The sequence below is a fragment of the Pseudopodoces humilis genome, chromosome 13, assembly GCF_049639895.1.
Source record: "Pseudopodoces humilis isolate 2021_Gansu_Grassland_sample_001 chromosome 13, ASM4963989v1, whole genome shotgun sequence".
In the NCBI taxonomy this organism is placed as follows: Eukaryota; Metazoa; Chordata; class Aves; order Passeriformes; family Paridae; genus Pseudopodoces; species Pseudopodoces humilis.
In genome coordinates this window covers 3612964-3633979 of record NC_142212.1, presented here as the reverse complement: position 1 = coordinate 3633979, position 21016 = coordinate 3612964, and the positions used below count along the sequence as shown (strand labels likewise).

Here is a 21016-nt window from a genome sequence, read left to right as displayed (position 1 = left end):
TATAATGAAAAATAGTATTTAAGTGTTCTATTTATGATAAAACCATCAAATTGCATAAGTTAAAGTGATCTTTGGGGAAGCAACAAAAGTCATGAAAACAGGATGAAAACTTACGATTTACCAAATTTCAGGTGCTCTGATTGAAGCATGATCTCAGTAAGTTTCATATGAGTTTAATTTGTAAACAGATGTGTTTACATTGTACCGATTTTGATTGATTTTGTGTAATTGCTTATGCAACACCCTTTGGCATTTTCTGGTATGAAATATATCCACTCTGTATTGAATAAAGTTGTGGAAACATTTGGTCAGCTCTACAAATTAATTGAAAGAGGAGTTGATGTAACAGTAGGGACTTGGCTAAAAAATCTAACTTTATGACAAATGAACAAGGTATTTTAGCAATGAGCATGCACTGGCTCATGGCTTTTGAGACGACATGAAGTAGATACAATTTATTCTGTATTGGTAACCCATGTTTAATGATGTTCTTATTTTTTTCTGAAAAGAAAGTCTCTTTTGGCCCAAGTTCTGTGAATAATTCTCCGAGCTCTGCTGGCTCTTGCTGCGTGTGCTGTTTTTTTGTAAACAACGCTTTTGCTTTGAAAAGCAGCTGGCGCACGTTTATTCCTTTAGTGACTTGAATATTGTGTTTGTACTATAAATGTCATCTGTTTTACACAAAGTTGATTTTATTGCAGCAGTGTGTACTGACCTTTTACAGTTTAATAGAATATGGTCATCTTGTGTACTGAAATGCTGCAGTGCACACAGCAGATGAGGATAAACAAAGTGCTGGAGTCACTTGTAAATGAGAAAAGCTAGGAATTAGAACTGATCATTAAGAAAGAGCATGTTTACATAAGTATCCTATTGTCAGGCTTTTAAGTGATGCAGTCCACGTGATTGAGCTGTGTAAAACCCTGGATTTGTGTGGCACAGCAGGGTGGCCAGCGCAGGGTTTGTTTGCAGGTGCGGCGGCTCTGCCATTTCTCCTGTGCTGCTCCAGACGCATCCTGGATGCAGCAGCACAGTGAAATCAGAGCCGTTCTACTTCAGGCGAAAGAGCTGCAGAATTGCCTTGCAAATCATCTGTGCATGTGCCGTGTGTGAAGGCGCCTGTGCCGTGTCTGCTGGGCTCATCTGCAGGTGGCACCTGTGGCTCCAGCTCCTGCCACCGAGCCCCCGTTCGTGTCGCTCTCCCTCCAGATGCTGCCTCTCCATTACTGGGTGCTGCTGTTTCCCCTCGCTGCTCCACCTTCGTTGGACTCTCGCTTTGTACCTGCCGTGGGTTTGCCCCTCAGAGCAGCTGACAAAGGGCGTTAATTGCCGGGGCATTCCGATGGACAGACGTAGTTTCGGGACAGCACTTGAGCCGTGCATGTATTTTTAGTTCACAGGCAGAGGGAGGTTGCTTCTCTGACTCGCAGCTGGGTGTGGCGTGGGGTTAACCAGATTAATTAAACTGGCTCAGAGGTTCAGGCTTTGAGAAATGGCTCTGAGCCCCTGTTAGAGTCTTCTGTTACATGAATTTTTTCACCGTAGAACAAGGTGGAGTTGTGAAAGTGAGGATTTTTGGAACGCCGAGCTGAGAGGTTACCAAGAGGGAGATGCAGGATAGTGCAGAACAAGAAAGATGTCTCTAATGCTTTTGTAGGGGAAAATATTTCAGGTATATATTGAAAGGTTTTAACATATGACCAGTTTTTCTTTTTCTGTAGTGTTTTTCAGTTTACTTCCAGTGTATGTCCATGTCAGCTCTGCCAGTAATTTGTGCAGGCTTTTGCATATTCCTCTTCCTCAGCCATTTAAGAGTGTTAGCTTTCAGTATTTTATAGTGGTTTTTCAGTCTATTAGCACACGACAAAAGGTGCTGCTCTCTTTACTCACTTGCTACTTGTGGCAGAGATGACTAAATTATCATTCTGTTTTCTTCATTCAGATTTTCTTTGTGTATAAGAAAAATGAGATTTTACTTAAGAGTTTTTTTGGTGAAACTGAAGGATCGTGGTGAGGCAGGTGAAGATGAGTGTACTCCCCTTTGTTTGCATGGAGTTGTTGCAGAAATGGAAGAACACAGACAGACAATCCTTCAGAGCAGATGTAGGGGGGACCATTAGACTGGAAGTGTTGCTGGGAAGAAAAAAATGCTGGTTAATAATACTTTAATTTTTTTTTAAATTCCTAATTTATTGCTACCCAAAAAATGCTATTTATATTGTTTCCAAATCATTACCATAGAAAGTACACTATTAAAAGTTTCTTGTGAAAGAGAAAGTAAAGTGGATTTTAATTCCACTTAATGTGGAAGCAAGAGTGCCTGTAATTAGCTCTGCAACTTTCACTTGGAAAGGTGTATTTTGATACATGGGAACTTGGGGTTGTTTAAACTTCACTTTAGAAACCTTGTTCTAAAGTTTCTCTGAAAGTTGCTCATATTTGTGGCACAGGATGTGACTCCACCTTCACAGTCAAGAAGATCTTTTTTTCCAATTCCTGAAGTTCAGAATTTATCTAGTAATTGTTAATTCCAAGACTACTGTTGGGTTAGTATTTTCCTTATTTTGATGATTTCTGATAGAAATTGAATTCCTTCAGATCTAATTAATTGCATAACTCCGTTAAAATGTTTTTGCATTTATTATGTATTTCTGTTGTAATTTGATGTGTTTGGGGTTTTTCTTTTTTGGTGGACCTTGTGTTACAAAATTCATGGATTAAAAGCTTGGCAAAAGTGTCTAAACTCTTCACTCTTGAATTTGCATAATGATGCTTGGTTTTTAAAATAAACACACCGTACTGGGGCTACCGTGTGCAAATAACAAACATCTCTGATTATTGCAGGACTTGCAGGTTTAAGGAGAGGTAAATATGTTGATGATCAATCAGCTTTTCTTAGATTGAGGCAGAAAAGTGTGAGAGCACCTGTGCCAGCTCAGTGACTCCCTGCTTTCCCAAGCTTTCTTTTCCCTCTCCATCTGCCTCCAATAACTTTGGGAAGCTGTGTCCAATCAATCCTTGTCTGGAGGATGAGCAGGCAGGAACCTGTTTGTGGTGTTGAGATGGGAGGGTGCAGGTTTCCCTTTTAATTAGAAAGCTAAGCACTTTTGGTCACCTGCAAGTCAAGCTGCTGGCTATGGAGCAGAGTCTCTTTTGGTGAAACAACATTTCTGCCTTTGTTTGAGTGCTGGGCTCACAGTTTGAATGCTCAGGCTGGGATGGTTGGTATCTTTATGTGGAAATGTGGAAAAAAAACCCATTTAGAGTTCAGTGCTGGGGAGGGGTTGTTGCAGGCTGGTTGGCCTGCAGAAATGGATAAAAGGAGTTCTTTAGAGGATGGGTCGTGTGGTTGGCAGAGAATGGAGTAAATTAAGGAGCTTCCAGTGTGCTGAAGCCAAAAGGAGCAATAAAGTGTACAAGCCTCTAATTTTATGCTGACATCTGACAAGAAATGTGCTGAATTCTGAGTGACATCATCCCTCTGTGCTGAACGCTTTGGAGCAGGTAGAAAGCTTACACAGGCAATAACAGTGCTGCAGCATTGCAGAGTGATGCAGGGGATTGATTTCAGCTCAGAAACAGGGCAGAGCTTACTCTTGGATTTCTCCAGCCTTTTAAGCAGCCTGTGTAACTCGCTCACTGGCAATCGTGAGGTTATAAAAAGAGAGCCAGCTGATGTTGCAATGTAAGCACTGCCCCTGTAGTGGAAAGACTGTCCTTTGGCATGTTCACTGCTGCTATTTTTACCTATTCCAGTAAGATCTGCCCTTGTGATGTTGAATTACAGGACAGTACCTGGAATAATTTTCTGTTACAAAGTGCTGTATGCACTGAAGAAAACTTTCAATAAAATTGGTCAGATTGACACTAGAAGTGTCTTACACTGAAAAATATTTTTTCTTGTCAGCACAAATAATACTGTAGCTGTGACTACAAGAGAGATTCTTTCACTTGTGTTTGCATGTTTAATGTCTGGCAGAGTTTGTCTTTTTTTAAATTCTGGGTTCCTTTGTATATTGATTATTGTGTCTTTCTCAGTTTCTCATGTGGAGACTTTAAATAGGCAATGTGAGTTTTAAAGATGGGGATTAATAGTGTAGCCCAGGAATAAGTGGAGTATGAGGTTTTGTCCTAATTTCCAAAAGGCTGGGCTGATGTTGGCTAAATTTTATTTTGTATTCTTGCAGACTACTGGAAATTAATATTTTTTCTGGGAGTAAATTATCAGCACTGCCAGTGACAAAATGCTGTATCTACCCAAATATTTGTAGTGGAAACTGGAGCAAACAGCAAGAGTACCCTGACAGTGAGACAGGGGGGTTCAGTGGCACAAGTGGCACATCACGTAGAGATGTGTGACTGCTGAAATGTCTGACATTTGTGATTACCGTATCTCAGATACAAGGTGTAGTTTCTAAAACCATCAACATCTCTAGAAAACATCTCAGAAGTGATTGACAGCACTGAACCCCAAACCTCAAGCTTTTGTCCTGGCTCTTTGTGCGTTTAGGAGTAGATTTGGGGCAGAATCTTTCCAAAGCAATGGTTTGACACTTCAAAGTGATGAATTTGTGTGAATTCAGCGTTCCCGTTACAGGCCCTTGCTGGTCTTGCTCCTTCTCCTACTTCTCAGAGCAGCTCAGGTGGAAACCCAGCAAGGAGGAAACTTCCTTCAGGACACAGGGATTTTATTCTCCCTCTGCTCTGCCATTGTCTTAGGTGAACAATTCTAGTCAGGTTCAATTGAATCTCACATCTGCAGTAACAGCTGGGCTTTTGGCAACTCTTATTTCTTAAACTCTCATTGTTGACAGTTCTGTTAGCAAATGTTCCTACTGATTTTTTTGTTTTCTCTATCTGTCAAGAAAAATAAGTAATTTTTCCTTTCTTACACCATTGCTTTGGTGGCAGATAGAAATACTGCACCTGCTTCTCAAAACACTTGTTTTATGCTGTGCTGTCTCTTCTTGATTTATGCATGAGATTTCTTTTTTTTCTTGCTGATTTTACTGTAAAAATGCTTTGGGTTTTCATTCTGTAAATGAAATTTCCCCATCAGTTTTCTCTCCTTTTTTTCATGTAACATTATCCATCTCAGTGACTCATTGTCGTCTCTTGTATTTGGTTAACTAAAGATCTCACCTTTTCCTCTGGTGTGAGAAAACCAGAATTCCTTCCTTCTCCCCAGTCTCCCAGCTTATCTTTTTCCATGATGGAAGGCATATTTACAGTATTTTATATGCCACATTCCTTAATGTTTGTTGGAGACAGGTGTGCTAGGTGTAAGCAGGGTAAATTCACAGTTCAGACTATCAGTACATTTGACTTTTAAGATGACTGAAAATAGCTCGCGGTGAGGTCCCAAAGCATTCATCTGGTTTCTTGTTAATCTTTCAGAGTTCGATGTCTTGGTAAAATCATTGCAGATTCTTTTTAGTTATTCATTTTAATTTTTTCCCCATCTGCTCTGTCCAGAAGAGACGATACCTCTAACCAAAAGTGAGCTGGCAGTATAAGATCTCTTCTTGATTTTCTTTCTTGCATTTCTTATAAAGACACGAGGAAGCTGAGGCTTCTTGGTCTGGAGACCAGGAGTGGAGCTGGAGTTTTGTGGGGGATGATCCCATCAAGATTTCTTTAGCTTCCCTAGGAATTCTTCCTCTTACAGTTGGTCCTTTTATTATGCAAGATACAGAGAGACTTCAGAGGTTTGGCTGTTTGTTGCTGTTTGTTTATTTTGTCTCCAAGATTTGTCAACATTTGTGAGTCAGCAAGGCGTGTGCCTAAGTGAGGAACTGAGGTGTGCAAAGGGAGTCTTCAAGTCCTGATTGATTTTTACTTCAGTGAGTTTTTAGCTGTAAAAGATTTTTCTGATGTTCTGGAATAAGAATGAGATGCTGTTGAGCCAGGTAACATTTGGTTGTTGTGCACTCTGTCTCCTTACACTGAAATGCTGCAGAAAATAATGAAAGGCTGGAAGACCCTGAAAACTCTGAAAGTAGAAGGATGATAATTTATCATTGATGTATTTTTTTCTTACTTATTTGGTATGTAGTGCATGTATATGTTTGTCTATTAAAATGTAAATATCTTCTGTTTTTTTGTCTTCCACAGATGATGTGCTTCATCCTTTTGTCATAGGACTTCATTTACTGAAAGGAAAACTAAAGGTATAAATATAAATCACTTATTATCTTTCCCTTCCTGCTTCTCCTGCCCCATTCTTTCTTTGGAGATGGCTGGACCTTTCCTTCAGGAAGGGAAACTCAGCTCAGCCCAGCTCTGTACTTGTATTCTTGCACTGCTGCTAAAATTCACTTTCTGTTTTTTGAAAAATACCACCAAATCAATAAGGAGCTACAGTTGTTACAGGATTTGCTATATCAGAAATGTGTATTTAACTTAAGCTCTTACTTGAGTCAGTCTCCCTGGGTATTTACTTTGTGGGGGAAAAGCCCTTCCTCAGTTTAGAACTTCAGCTCTTGATATTTGCCTGTCTTCTCCTAATAGCATTTGCCTTTCCACACGACTGCAGGTCTGTTGGGAATAATCCAGACCTAATGTAAATTGTGTCTGTGACATTATCTTCAAACTCTATCTCTGAAACAAAAAGGCTGGTATGGCACATTGTTAAATAAATAAAAACCCACCCAAACCAGAACTGTAATTTCATGGGTGTATTTAATAAGATAATGTTAAAATAGAGCGTAATTTCTTTGGAGGCTGTCAGGACAGTAAATGTTTGACATAGTCTTAAGTATTTTTTGTTGTATACAGTCTTAAATTTTTAAGTACATTCCGTTTCTATTTGCCATTTTATTCAGGTTTTTTTGCAAATACAAATGCATCCAAACAAAAAAAATGAAGTTGTTACAGCTGTCCAGGCATTGTGTTGTGGAAGGATATATCCAGCTATTCCCAGGTGCATTTTGTTATAAAATACAAGGGAGGGTCCTTTGTTTTATCTGCTCCAGAAGATTGCTCAAGGCCGTTTCCAAGTGTGGCTCGGTGCTTGTGTCCCTGTTCCCTGCCCTCTGCCCGTCTGGATGATGTTTCCAAGCTCTTGGAATCATGTTATTGACCTCCACGTGGCACTGCAGGCCTGGCACAGAGCCCAGATTTCATCAAATCAATTTATTGGCTGAAAGCTGCCCTGAGTGATAGCAGGGAACACCTGGCTCCGAGACAGGCTGGGGCAGTGCATCCTTTTGGGATGTACAAATAATTCAGCATTGCCTGGTGCTTGGCAGTGCTGCTGAACAGCACCCTGCAGGCTCTCTGTACAGTGAGACATGAGCACAGCTCTCAGCAGCTTCTTCAATAATCCTCAGGCTGTTTCTTCTCTCAAAGCTTGAAATCTGGGCTGTTTTCGGTGCTGCTGTGCTCAGTGTTGCTGCATTTCCTACACATGCCCGAGGGAGGACAGAGCCAGGCATTCTTTGTGCTGAGGTTCTCAGTCACTTTTTTGTTTAATCCTTGAGAACTCGTGTGGGAAGGGCATTTGGTGGATTGCTGACATTTGAGTAACTTTTTTCATCTTTGCCTGTAAAGTGGATGAGATCCAGGCAACTGCAAACACAGTTTGGGGCTTTCAGACTGGGAACAATCGGAGCATGAACAAGTGCAGAATGCAAATAGGAACATGGCTGGGAAGGTGCACTTGTTTGAGAGATTGGGGGGGAAAAAAAGACTTGTCCAGAGTGTTTTGACCATGAAAGACAAAACACTTGTAGTCCCACTTCTGTCTGCAGTGCAAGGCCCATGTTGGAGAGATCTCTCTGTAAATCTTCCTTTGAAGGATTCTCCTGAGAAGAATTTAATGTTATGGCACAGAAACAAGAAGTCTGAGTGACAGGACTGTCATATAATGTGATTCTGATACAGTCAGCTGTAAAAAGCAGTGTTCAGTGCTTTGCTTTTCTAGTAATGAGTTTGAGTTTACTGAATTAAAAAAGGAGCACGTCTTAAAAATCACTTCAGCTTTAATAGTCTTCATAATGTTAAGGGCACATTAGATAAAAATTATGAAATATTGTACTAAAGAAAAGTGGAACTTCAATTCCATGGCAGAGTTGTGGTGCTTTGTAAGCAAAACTTGTACAAAACGTATGAGCCCTTTCCTTACTTGCCTTTTCCTTTCCTAGTGCTTCAATAGCAATTCCATAAATTTGGTTGTGAATCTATATAAACTCTACAGCTGTAAGTAAATACAATTTAAAAATACTCTGACTGATGAGAAGCAGCTGCTGCATTTTTCTTTTTACCTGGGATTGTTTTTTTGCTTTGGGAAAGGCAAAGCTTTGGATTCTGTATCCCTCTTTTAGACACAAGGTGTTCAGTGCTCCTGTTTCTCTAATGTAAGAATTGTGGTTTTGTGGGGGAACTTTGAGCTCCACATTTGAATTTCATAGAAATACCAGGTGGAAGGAAATGGGTGACTGACATGGGAATGATCTGTTCGGAAAGAACAAACCAAACAGATATTCTGGGAATTGGCTGGGAAAAGTAGCCTGGAGCTGTTACAGCCAACAGAGAGCAGGCACAGGGTGGCCAAAGGTGCAGATTGTTTTGGTGACAAATTCCTGCTAAGCAGAGCCCAAAGTACAGCCTGCTGCAGCCAGGGAGTCTGACTGGGTTTGTGCTTACCAGCCAGAGTTTGAATCTTGACAGCAGCTTTTAAGTACAAAAATATATTAATCTTGCAAATGAGTAAATCTGAAAGCAGGTTGAGAGTTTGTATTGCTTATGTCCTTCTTAGTGTAGGGCCCACTTGTTGGAAAGTTTCCTGAAGGCTGAAGTAGTGACTGAAACCAGAATACTTTTGATAAATGAAGAAAAAGAGCAGAAAAGAAACTTCCAAGATCAGAACAACAGAGGCAGAAACCATCTGTTTCAGTTGTTTTTTGTTCTGTTTGGTTTTTTTCTGGACGCTGACATTGCCTTCTGTTAATTTTTAATTTTTGTCGGTTGTCATAGGGAGGAGTTTGTTTTTTGGCATTGATCTCTTAAAATGAAGGACACATGAAGGAAAAGCATCAACCTTGTAGATGTAGGAGGGATCTGCCCGAGTTGTTACACTGATCCAAACTCATGCCCTGCATTCATATTTCCATCGATCACAGCTTTATTTATTACTACATGAATAGGTCCATATTTATCCTTTACTGCTCTGAAAAGCTACTTAGAAAAAATACTGGTATAGATTACAACAGAGATTTGTCTGGTTTGAATTTCTGGTTTCCCCCTAGATAACTGGTCACCCAAGCAATATTAGATCAATTAATTACTGCATGGGAGAAGAAAAGGCTGCAGTTAAATGGATCATTGATCTTTTTGTGTCAGAGATGAAAACTTTACTTCTAAGCTTCAAGCTTCTATTTACTGACAAAAGGGTTCAGTTTGAAATGGATTCTGGACTTTGTTCTGTGCTGTTCTTTGTAGGTGTATTCCAGGAAACACGAAATTCCATGAATTTGTGTGGATAAAATGGCAGCACGTGTGTGTTGGCAAGGGGAAATGTTTTGACGTGTTTTTAAAAGCTTTGGGTGTTTGTTCCAAAAAAAAGAAAGAAAGGACAAAGTACCTAAACTCTGGAGTGAGAGTTCAGCTTTGTAACATGTGAACTTTCAGCCTAACTCAGTTCCAGTTTTGGCATTCCTTAGGGTGGGAGACTGAAATGTTTAACAGTTCAGACCAGCAATTTGTCCTGCTCTGACAAAAAAGTCAGAGTAATTTCCAATACCTTTTGAACTGGAATGAATGACATGAATGTATTGATTGTATATGAGTGACTGATCTCCAGGAATTTATTCCTGTCAGATGTGCACATTCCAGAGCTGTTCCATGCTTTTGGTTTAATACTTGTTCCAATGATTCATTAGCAGAATCTGTAATGTGTGCAAAAAGCATTCATGAAAAGTGCAATCTTGGTCACAGTGTGCAGAAGTCCTGGGGGACTTGTAGCAGTAAATGACATTATTTTTCTGCTTAGGCTGAATATTTAATATGAAGTAAATCAGTATCAGTTTCCCAGCAGTCCTGGATCTACAAGGGGACTGATGCTTTAATATCTTAAAATATTCTTTGAATGCTGCTGTTGCAGTTTGTCAGTTGGAGAAAGGCTGTTTGAAGTCATTTTCATGAAAGTGATGAGCTGCAGGAAGATTTAAAGAAAATTTTTAGAAATATGCATGAAAACATCCAGCTGGCAGTGGATTATTTGAGCATGGCATAAACATAAATCCAGTATCTGGTAATGATTATGATTCAGAAATATGCTTGTAATTAATTTAAAGAGAGAAAAGCTAGTTTTTCTGGAAGAGACAAACCCAAGAAGACTATAGTTATGAAGGCATCATTGTAAAATCTTTCCTCCTTTATTTTAAATTAAATTTCTCTTTAGAACAATGTTTAAAATATCTTTACATGGCAGTAAATTGCTGTGGATGTTGGGGGAGCTGGAGTAAATGAGTGTAGTAAGTAAAAATGCCTTTCTTCGATTATTGCTTGGAGCAAAATACCCAGAGGGAATAAAATCGCTGCCAGAGCCCAGGTTACAGGACACTGCAGGGTGGGCTGTGCTCTGCACATGAATTACCTGTTAAGGTGGACTCAAACTTGTGTCCAGAGATGTTCTCCCTGCTTTGTTCTGCTGTTGTGCTGGTTCAGGGCTCTCTGAAAGAGTCAGAAATGGGGTGTGGGTGTGCAGTATTAGGTTGTGGCTTTGAATGTTACATTCTGTCAGCTCCAAGCTCGTCAGTTAGGTGCCCTATTAATTCTCTTCTCTCATACCTGTGCATGCAGTGAGCTGCTGGAGTTCCAGGGGGATGGTTTTGTATATATTTATATAAATTTTAAGCCAGTTTTCTTTGCACTGGAGGGCAGGAGAAAGATGTCATTCAGAAATCAGCTCCTAAGCAGCAGCTTTCCTGACTGTCTGTTCTTCCATGATAATAATCTGGAATAAGGTTTGAAAATGAACGTGGCTGCCTGTGCTCTGCCAGAATTTGAGCGTTCTCAACCAGACTGTTCATGGCCCTGGTGAAGAGGTGTTTTTGAGGCCCTGGAACCTCTGGCATCTTCAGAGGGCTGTCTGAATAGCTGCAAGAGTCAGCAGCAGGACAATTTGGGTTTCTCCAGCAAGCTGCACCTTTCCAGCTGCAAGCCCTTGTAGAGTGGATGCCAGAGCAGGTTTAGCAACTTTCCAGCAGGGATTCCCTGTCTCTCCCCAGGAGACTCTGAAGATCTGTTCAACTTCCCTTTCTTCCCCCCTGCCCCTCCACCCTAAGGCCACTTGGCAGGTTTTTGTCAGCTCCAGGCCAGGTCTGACCTCTGTTCTCATGTTTTCCCTTCAGTGCTGGCTCCTCTCTGAGTGCCCCAGTAGCACCCAGAGCCCTCAGGTTAGGGAGGAAGGAGAGCTAAAGGATGGTGTGTGGTACATCCATTTTCTAGGAAAAGAACTCTCAACATCAGTGAGCAAACCCAGGCTGCCAGGGACTCAATCCTCAGCCAAAAGAGATGGCAAAACCCCGCTGATGGAAAGAGGGAGCAGGGCATTGCTGGAGGGGAGGACTGCACCAGACATGCCCACTTCTGTGACTGTCCAGCACTTAATGAGGCAAAGATCCTCGGAGAGAAAGATGCAAATGCCTAATTAAAGATAGAACTGACATTTTGGATCTACAGAAGGCTGATAGCAGTTGCTGTCTGTGTTTTTCTGTGTGTGCAACAACCTTAAAATACATTGCTGAGCTCTTCCCTGGTTGGCTGTGCTTCAGTGTGCAGCGTTTGGGAGAGAGAATACCCCCAGAGCAGGGAAGTAACTTTTTGGCTATGAAGCTTATCTTTTGTCAAAATGCAAGTTTGAATTCTTTGTCATTTCCTGCTTTCTCTGGAATTTTTCAGGAAATGTTGGCAGTGTATCAAAATATTAAATATAAAGGCTGTAATTTTGGGGTTTTGTCAACTTATATCAGTGGGGACAAGGAGGTTCTGAAGGCTGTTCTGTTATTCCTTAGCTCAGCTCAGGAGAAAAATCAAATTGAGCTCCTCTTTTTTTTTTTCAGTCTCATCTGTTACCTGGAAAGGTGAAACAAAGGAGTTTCCCTTAAGGGGAATAAGTTAAGAGAAACTCTCTGGGTTTCATCTTTCCCCTCTTATCTTAACAGTTTATCACAGTTTTTATTGCTGCCATCTCAGTAGTAACTCTTTCAGCTACCATGTGCATTGTATGGGTGTTGAAACTGAACATACCTTGTTTTTCACCTCTGCCTAGGAACTGTGAGTTGTTGTAGGTGCTTATGTGTGGTGAACTTGGTTGGATTCCTCAATTTTATCTCTCATTTTTCAGAATGTCTCAGTGTCTCCCTATTCCCTTTTTACATTAATTATAAAACTCTTGTCATTTGTGTGCCACAGATTTAAAAAAAAAAAAAAATCCAAGTAGCTCAGTCCTGTTAGATAATTTGGCATGGAGTTTCAATCTTAGTGACATTTAAATATTTTGAACCTTTGGACAACTGGACCTGCCCAGCTGATGGATTGAAGAATGGCAGGGATTGGCAGGAGGTCAGGTGAGGATATGTTGTCACTATGTACCTTGTCAGTGAAGGAAATATTCAGGAACTGACTGGAAGTTCCTTTGGAGGCTGAGGGTTCTGCTTCTCTGGGCTTTACATGTAAAGACTTTGCCTAAACCAAACATTTCTCTGGAACTTTGTTGTTATATTTCCTTTCTGGCTGCTGATCAGACCTGGGTTTAGGTCTGGACCAAAGTTATTTGCAAATCTGCTGTGGCTTTTCAGAGCTGTGCTGTGAAGGAAAACACTCTGAAATTCAGCTTATCCTTCTGGGCACCCCAGAATGGACACTTAACATTAGTGGAGATCTTTTTTTATCCAAGTATTCCATTGTTTTAGCTTTTCAACTGAAACAAACACTGTTGGCTTTTCTCTGACATAAACATGAGGAAATGTATTGGAGGGTTCAGATAATTTGCAACAAAGGAGGTGCAGGACCACACGTGAAATGAGGCTTGGGCAGCTGCTGAGAAGTGTTCAGTCATGGAGTGTTGAGTGTTCTGAATTGGGTTGTTTGGTTTCAGTACACGCTTTGGTTTGCCTAATTTTGAATAAGATGTTTGAATATAATTTGGAGTTCAAGCTTCATTGCAGTTGGGCTAGCTGGGGGAAATATCCAATGATACCTTTATCTTTGTCCCTGCATCTGCAGAAACGTGTGCTGGTTTGGAAGTGTGCAGAGGAGGGAGTTGTTGGTGTCCTTGCACTGGAAGATGTTTGTAAAATCATAAAATTACTTGGGTTGGGAGGGACCTTAAAGCCCATCCAGTGGCACCCCTGCCATGGCAGGGACACCTCCCACTGTCCCAGGTGCTCCCAGCCCTGTCCAGCCTGGCCTTGGGCACTGCCAGGGATCCAGGGGCAGCCACAGCTGCTCTGGGCACCTGTGCCAGGGCCTGCCCACCCTCACAGGAAGCAATCTCTTCCCAAAAGTATCCCATCTGAACCCTCTCCCTGTCAGTTTGAAGCCATTCCCCCATGTCCTTTCACTTGTAAATACTTTGTAAAAAACTCTTCATCTTTCTTGTTGGCTCCCTTCAGGTACTGGAGCATTTCAGTTGGGTCACCCTGGAACCTTCTCTTTCCCATGCTGGACAATCCCAGTTCTCCCAGGTTTTATTTATGCTGAAATATAACTGAGCATAGTGTGTGTGAGGGTTGAGAAATTTTTTTGCTGTTTCACACTATGGTAGTAGTAAAAAAAACTCCAAATAACCAAAGCCTCAAAATCAGTGATAAAAATACATTCTTTAATTAATTCTTTTTATTGTAATGCCTGTTGAGTCTTAACAGTCTGGGCTAATGCTTGTGTGGCATTTCTGGTTTACAGGACTGTAGTGCTGGTCTCTTACAGAGCTCTTGACTCTCGTGACAGGGGAGGGTCAGGTTGGATATCAGGGAAAGGTTCTACCCCAGAGGGTGCTGGCACTGCCCAGGCTCCCCAGGGAATGGGCATGGGCCCGGGGCTGCCAGAGCTCCAGGGGCTCCCAGGGATGCCCAGGGTGGGATTGTTGGGGGCTCTGAGCAGGGCCAGGGGTGGGACTGATGATCTGTGTGGGTCCCTTCCAGTTCAGGATATTCTCTGATTGTGTTCTGGCCGCCTTTCTGAAAGCCCTTCAGACACTCAGTGTGTAGATGAACCTGATGAAGTGCTCCTGTGACCCTGAGGTGTGGTGGGAGGAGTCACATCTGTTCCTTGTGCTCTGTTGGTGTGTGGGAGGTCAAATGCTTTCAGGAGTCAGCTGTGGGTGAGCTGCACCCTCACGTGTAGCTTGATCACATCACAAGGCAGTGCAGCTTCAGATGCTTCCAGAAGAGCCTGAGGTTTGTTGTGTCAGGAAGAGAAAGCACCATTTCAGAGCAAAGGACATGGCCATTTCCCTGACTCTCCCAATCTTCCTTAGGCCAGATCAATGGAGCACATCCAGGGAGCTTGGAAGACCATCAGCAATGGGTTTGGACTCAAGGATTCTGTCTTTGATGGCCCCAACTGCATCTCCCCAACCATTGTGCAGCAGTTTGGTTACCAGCGCCGTGCATCTGACGATGGCAAAATCTCGGATACGTCCAAAACCAGCAACACCATCCGTGTTTTCCTGCCCAACAAGCAGCGCACTGTGGTGAGTCTGTGCTGCCTTCAGCTTAGAAATACTGTCCTGTTCCCACTGCTGACACTGGGATGTGGGTCTGGCATGAGAAATGCCTGGTTTCGAAAGGGTCTTACTGTGATTAAGCGATGGTCAGCAGTTGGTTGGTTTTAGAGAATATATTTTATTGTAAACATACGCTTATCTGTATTTTGAGAAGCTGTATTGCGCTGCCTCAACGCTGTGAATTTTCTGATGCACAAGAGCATAAAAGTCATTGTTGGCTGACCTAAACAATGGTGCCTGCCTGACAATTCTGTCATTTTCCTCCTCCTTTTAACCCCCACAATGAAGTGTGGGGGCTAAAGCCAAAGTGAAACTTCTTGAGGGAATGCTTATTTTCAGTTTCTTGGAGCTGAGTGTACCTAGTAATAGTCTTGCCCAAAGTTCCCTGAAATCTAAATTAAACCTTTTTCTGTACTTGAGGTAACTCAATTTGCCTGCATTTCTGTTCCTTCTGTAGGCTGCCTACTTGTGTAAAATTGTATTTCATAGAAACAGAGTCATTGTAAGAAACTGAGAAGTTATGAAATGGCTTCAGAATGTCCTTTGGAGGAGGGCACACAAGTGCACTTAGTGCAGTTTTCCTGGAATTTCTAAAGAAAATGAGAAAGTGGTCTTCCACTCTTGAAAAAGCTTAAAGAAATTGTGCAGTCACTGCCTAAATGTTTTGCTGCTTTTTTTCCCTTTGGTCACAGGTGAATGTGCGAAATGGGATGACCTTGCATGACTGTCTCATGAAGGCACTGAAAGTCAGAGGTCTGCAGCCAGAATGCTGTGCAGTTTTTCGACTTCTTGCTGAACCAAAAGGGTAAGAGTGCAGGTTCTTCCCAGAGAATGTAAAAATCTTGGGTTTGGAACAGCAGCAGTAACGTTTTCTTCCCCTCTTGCTAATTTCTTTTAAAAGCAGTTTGGTTGTGAAGACTTCGTGTTGCTTTCTTTGCCCCCTTCTAGGGTAACTCTGTCAGCTTCCTGTATATTGGCAATTTCATTTTTGTGTTAAAGCTAAATATTGAAAATACTTAAAATGGAGGGGTTCATTCAAGTGCTTGCAGCCCCCTAGTGAGGGTTTTGCCATGCTCTAGATGAAGTGATGCCTTCCTTCATATTTGAGGTGCATTTCTGTGCCACCTTTGTAGCTGGTAAATTCAGTGTCAGTGATCCTTAGTTCACTTCCCTGAATGGTTCTGTGTGCTGTGTTAAGGCTCTTCATTCCTTTACAACTTCCCAATGTTTGGATTTCAATCTCAGATATTCCTTATTTTTTTTGTAGGACCGGGGATGCTGCTATTAAATACCAAATGATTGTTTTACAAGCTGAGGGAGTGAAGGTATCTCATGGAGTTAATGCACTTAACTTCAAACCTCCTAAGGCTTGGGCTTAAAGCTCCCTGCAGCCTCAGGCATTTGTGGGGCTGCATCTCTGAGCAACTGAGGCCATTCTGGGGTCACCAGTCAGTGCCCAAGCACCTGATAATGGTTTTTGTGTCACTGAGGCTGTCACTGATAATTTCTGTTATATTTATAATGGTATTTCTGTGACTCCATTAAAGCTTCCAGGTGCTTTGTATCAAATATTTTATAAATAAATAATGTGTTAAAAATGAGTAGAAAAAGAGGTGACTTGCAATGTATTCCAAATTGCCTCTGATTTTTTGAGTGAAAGACACTGAGATCTATCTAGCTCGCTGTAAGAGGTTGGCCATGCTTTTTTGGGTATTTGTTTTCATTTTACTCAAGGAAACTCACAAAACATAATTGTTATGAGGCCAGACTTATCTCCAAAGTGATTTTGTTGTCCCCATTTTCTCTTTCAGAAAGAAAGTGCGTTTGGATTGGAACACAGATGCTGCCTCCCTGATTGGAGAGGAGCTGCGAGTGGACTTCCTTGACCACGTCCCACTCACCACACACAATTTTGTAAGCTTCTCCTGCTCTGTATACTGGTGCTAATTTTATCAGTTGAACCTCAGATTTGGCCAAATAATGTTATGGGCATTAGACAGCTTTTGGCTTTCTGGACACAGGGATTTTCAGAAGTTGTGGTTGATTCTTTCACCCCTCTTCCACACAAATAACATCCCCTAAGTATCAATTTGCAGTGAAATGCCACAATTACATTTATTACACTGGTGCTCCCCAGGTGTCAGAGACTGTCAGAGCTCACATTGTATATATTCCTCACAGGTCTGATTATTGCCATTTTTATTTTATATAAATACCTATGTCTGTAACTGTTCTGGTAAGATACTCATGTCTAAAGTCCAGGAAATGGAGAAAATTTGCATTTTCAGTCACTGGCTCATCAGTCAGAAAAAAGCTGGATAAGTTCAGCAGCTTTATTGGACTGATGGTTCAGTATTTATTATTTGTGCTGGATATTCAGGGGTGCTGTTAATTCTGCAGGTCATGACATTTTGTGAGCTAATGCTGCCTTGTAATTTGACAGAGTGTTCTATGGGGGAATGAAAGGCTTTACTTTGTAATTCCTTCTCAAAAATATATTTATTCCATACAAAACAAATAAGTCGAAGGTAGTTTTGTGCTTTGTGGGTTTTTTAATTTTTAAAAATTTTTTAAATTATTTTTTTTTTGGAAAAAGATAATGCCCAATTCTAAAAGCTTTATACTGCGTTATTGTCTTCTCCCTGGGAAGGAACTCTGTGCCCATATTTTAGCTTTTTTCTTGTTTTGTTCTAGAAATACAGTCCTAAAGGATTGTCATTTACATTCATTAGAAGGATTAGGATTTATTAACAAAATCTACATTACATTTAAAAAAACCTACAGGAAATATCATCTGCAGTTGGTCAGCAGAAAATGAGTATTTTTCCTCCAGATCTGGAAGAAGCTGAAATTTGGAGCCTTCCTCTCCAGTAGGTTCTGGAGGAAGAAACCCTTTGGTTCATTTTCATACTTTTTCATACTTCATAAGCTTTTAAAAAAACAAAGTAGGCTTCAGTTTAAAAAAGCAGAAATTCATTAGATGTTTCTGATTACTAAGGAATTTATTTCTCATGCAAAGGATATTGGTTAGTCATAAACACCAAGAGTTTTGGCTAATAAAAAAAATGAGGTGGGCCTTCCAGTCTGATCCTCTTTCAGCTCTTTGGTGCTGCTGAAAACAAACATAAACCCCAGCTCTTGGCTCACACAGCTCTGTCACCTTGCTGAGCAAAAACATTGCTTTTGCATTTGACAGAACACTTGTCCTTTTTTTGTTTTTTCCCTTGTTTTATTTTTTTGTAAATAAAGCCTTCAGTGTTTCTAAACTTTCCAGGTTTCCAACCAAACTGGAAATCCATGCTAGAATATTTGAGTATGGTTTTAAGCTCGGTAGCAAGATGGGGGCTCTCTGATAGCATTTTAGCTTGGTTATTTATTTCTCTCGGGCTCTCAAGATCCAAATCTCAGTTAATGAAGAGATAATTAGCTCAGATTAATCACTTTCTGTGTTTCCCAGGCTCGGAAGACATTTCTGAAGCTTGCCTTCTGTGACATCTGCCAGAAGTTCCTGCTCAATGGCTTTCGGTGTCAGACGTGCGGCTACAAATTCCACGAGCACTGCAGCACCAAGGTGCCAACCATGTGTGTGGACTGGAGCAACATCAGGCAGCTCTTGTAAGGACTGCTCCTTTTTATTGGCAGTAGCAATTCTGGGTGACAGCTGGTTTTGTATCTCTGATCACAGAGATCCTTTTGGGTTGTTGGGAAGGCAATCCCTGTGCTCAGTGTGCAGAATTGTGGATTGATCTCATGAAACAGCCAGCAATGAGAGTCTGTTCCCAGGGGAGAAGGCCATGCACATCAACTGCATTTTGTTCTTGCTCTGGATTTTAAAATTCTGGGACAAGCAAACAAACACTTTGAATGAACAGGCAGTTGCTCCAGGGCCCTGTTTGAACAGGGGGACAGCAATTCCTCTCACACAACTCATTAGGAATAAACCAGGCCATGATTCAGTTGGATTTTAGCTGTTGGAAACACTGGTGTTCACCTGTTCTACACCTCAGCTTCTGACACTGGTGAGAAAACAGATGGAGGATAATACTTTCCTAATACCAGTCACAAAAAGTTGAAAGTTATTATGTTAGAAGCCCTTTTATGCAAAAGTGTTACAGCCTGTAATTGTTTTTATGTGTCTTAGTGGTTGTATTTTTTTATAACTAGGTCATGTAGTTCTGCATTTTCTCATACTAAGGAGTGCAGGATGGCTTGTGCCACTTGGTGCTACCTGGCTTTAATAGAACTTAATTGTGTCAAATACCCTTTCAGGAAAATCTGAAGTATGATACAAAAAGATTTTGTCTCTCAAGTTTTGAAAGAACATGTGGAACTTTTCTCTGGGAGTCTGAAGGCAGAGGTTTTAGTTGTACAGAGGAAAAACAAGATGTAAAGATAGGAATGTGTTCATGAAGTTAATCGTGCTGCAAAGAAACAGCCCTTTAAAATTTCAGCTTTCAAGAGCATTGTACAGGAGGTAGTGTAGCAGTTGAAATTGTAATTGTTTTTGTTGATATTTCAGATTGTTCCCAAATTCAAATATCAGTGACAGTGGTGTCCCTGCACTACCTCCCTTGACAATGAGACGGATGCGGGAGTCTGTCTCCCGGATACCTGTTAGGTAAGCTTGTATTTCCTGTCATTTCTCCTTTGGGAAATACACTTCTTTCAAAACAATCAACCCAAAGCAACTAAAGACCCCCAGCTCCTCCAAAGCAGAGCAGTCTGATAGAAGGTTGGGATGAATGTGCAAGGCAGCAACACCACTTCATCACAGATGATTCTTTCTTGTTCTTAGATCCACCAAAGCATTGATTTGAGATTTTATATCTTCAATTTTTAGCCTTAAAATTTTAAGGTAGAGTATTAAAGGCTTTTTGGAGACCTTTGTTTCCCTGCCTAAGAAAATCCAAGGCTCCCTCTTGGCATTTTTGTGAATTAATTTTATCTGATCAGGTAGCATGCATTGAGGGTTTGTGTCTCATGGTGGATGATTCACATCCATAAATAAAAGAATGCTCTGATATTATGATGACAGATAGGAGTTTAAAGAGAGAACAGTGGGAACTGAAAATATACTCCTCTTAAAGAAAATTCTGATACCTAAAGAGAACATTCCTGTAGTTTTAAGTGCTGATAATGAAACCTGTGTCCCTTTCCAAGGGGCCTGTCCCCTGACCCTAACGTGTGCCTGTATTCTTTCCCTTGAAATTCTAGAGGCTGAAGAGAGCAGGCCAGCTTTTGTTTTTTCTGCACCCATTTGAAAAATCTGGTCAGGAATGAGGCACAGAGCACGTAGCTGACTTGTAAATGGTTATACGTATTTATTTCTTTATTGTAATGGGAACTGCATCAAGAATTGATCTTTGCCATCTTACTCTTATTTCCAGTGTTGTTGAACAGTGACTTATTAACTTTATAGATGTTTTGAAGGGTTTTGTGAAGGCTGGTCTGTTTCAGTTAAGAAACATTTGTGTTCAGGGATCCTTATGGTCTGAGTGGCCTTAGCTGTGATTTATGACTCTTTGTTGAGCTGGATTTTAGTCTTGGCCTCCTTTTAACTGGTGTTGGGTTTCATGACTTCCTTGCTGGCTGTTCTGTGCAAACCATTGAACAGTCTTGCAAAGCTTTACAAATTCAGGGCTTAGCTCTTAAGCTGTGCATTTAACTGGCTTGAAATGAGCAGTTTGTTTAATTTCACAGTCCTGAATTCATCTCTCAGAGCCAGTATTTTGTCAGTGTATTAAATGTGATTTGATGGGGATTGAGGTGAACTGTGGCAAAACTTGTAGCAGCAAAGACAGACCTCAGCTAAACACACTAATTAAACAGGTGAGCTGACAAGATCTTCAAGTTTTTCAAATTTATTTCTTAAATTAAACTGGGAATGATTCAGCTGACCAAATAGTTGAGTTGATGTGTAAATCCCAGCTTTTTCTCTGCTTGGAATTGTTTGTATATTGCTTTTGGGCAGGTTACATTGATCAGTGTTTTTCACTTGCCGGAGGGAAAAGAAAATAACCACAACTCTCCCTTTTGTCTCTGTTTCTTTCTCAGCTCCCAGCACAGGTATTCTACACCTCATGCCTTCACTTTCAACCCATCCAACCCTTCCTCTGAGGGCTCTCTGTCCCAAAGACAGCGCTCCACATCCACCCCAAATGTGCACATGGTCAGCACCACGATGCCTGTGGACAGCCGGATCATCGAGGTAACGCTGGGGCAAAGAGCACAGAGCTCAGCTAAAACTGCCACTGCCCATTCATAGGCACTGGGTGCTTTTCCTTC

At 41.2% G+C, this 21016-nt stretch overlaps 1 protein-coding gene across 6 annotated transcripts in view; it reads left to right on the top strand.

Moving 5' to 3' along the window:
* Positions 1 to 21016, top strand: part of RAF1 (Raf-1 proto-oncogene, serine/threonine kinase) — a 38252-nt gene that overhangs the window by 3930 nt on the left and 13306 nt on the right. For 4 of the 6 annotated variants that reach the window (XM_014260444.2, XM_014260442.2, XM_088061779.1 and 1 more), the window contains exons 2-8: positions 6115 to 6170; positions 14483 to 14698; positions 15424 to 15536; positions 16543 to 16645; positions 18189 to 18346; positions 19251 to 19349; positions 20786 to 20939. In XM_014260444.2, coding sequence (XP_014115919.1) covers positions 14492 to 14698; positions 15424 to 15536; positions 16543 to 16645; positions 18189 to 18346; positions 19251 to 19349; positions 20786 to 20939 — 834 coding nt within the window. In that variant the 5' untranslated portion in view covers positions 6115 to 6170; positions 14483 to 14491. The remainder of the gene's footprint in view (positions 1 to 6114; positions 6171 to 14482; positions 14699 to 15423; positions 15537 to 16542; positions 16646 to 18188; positions 18347 to 19250; positions 19350 to 20785; positions 20940 to 21016) is intronic. The other 2 variants (XM_088061780.1, XM_014260446.2) reach the window with 1 other exon arrangement.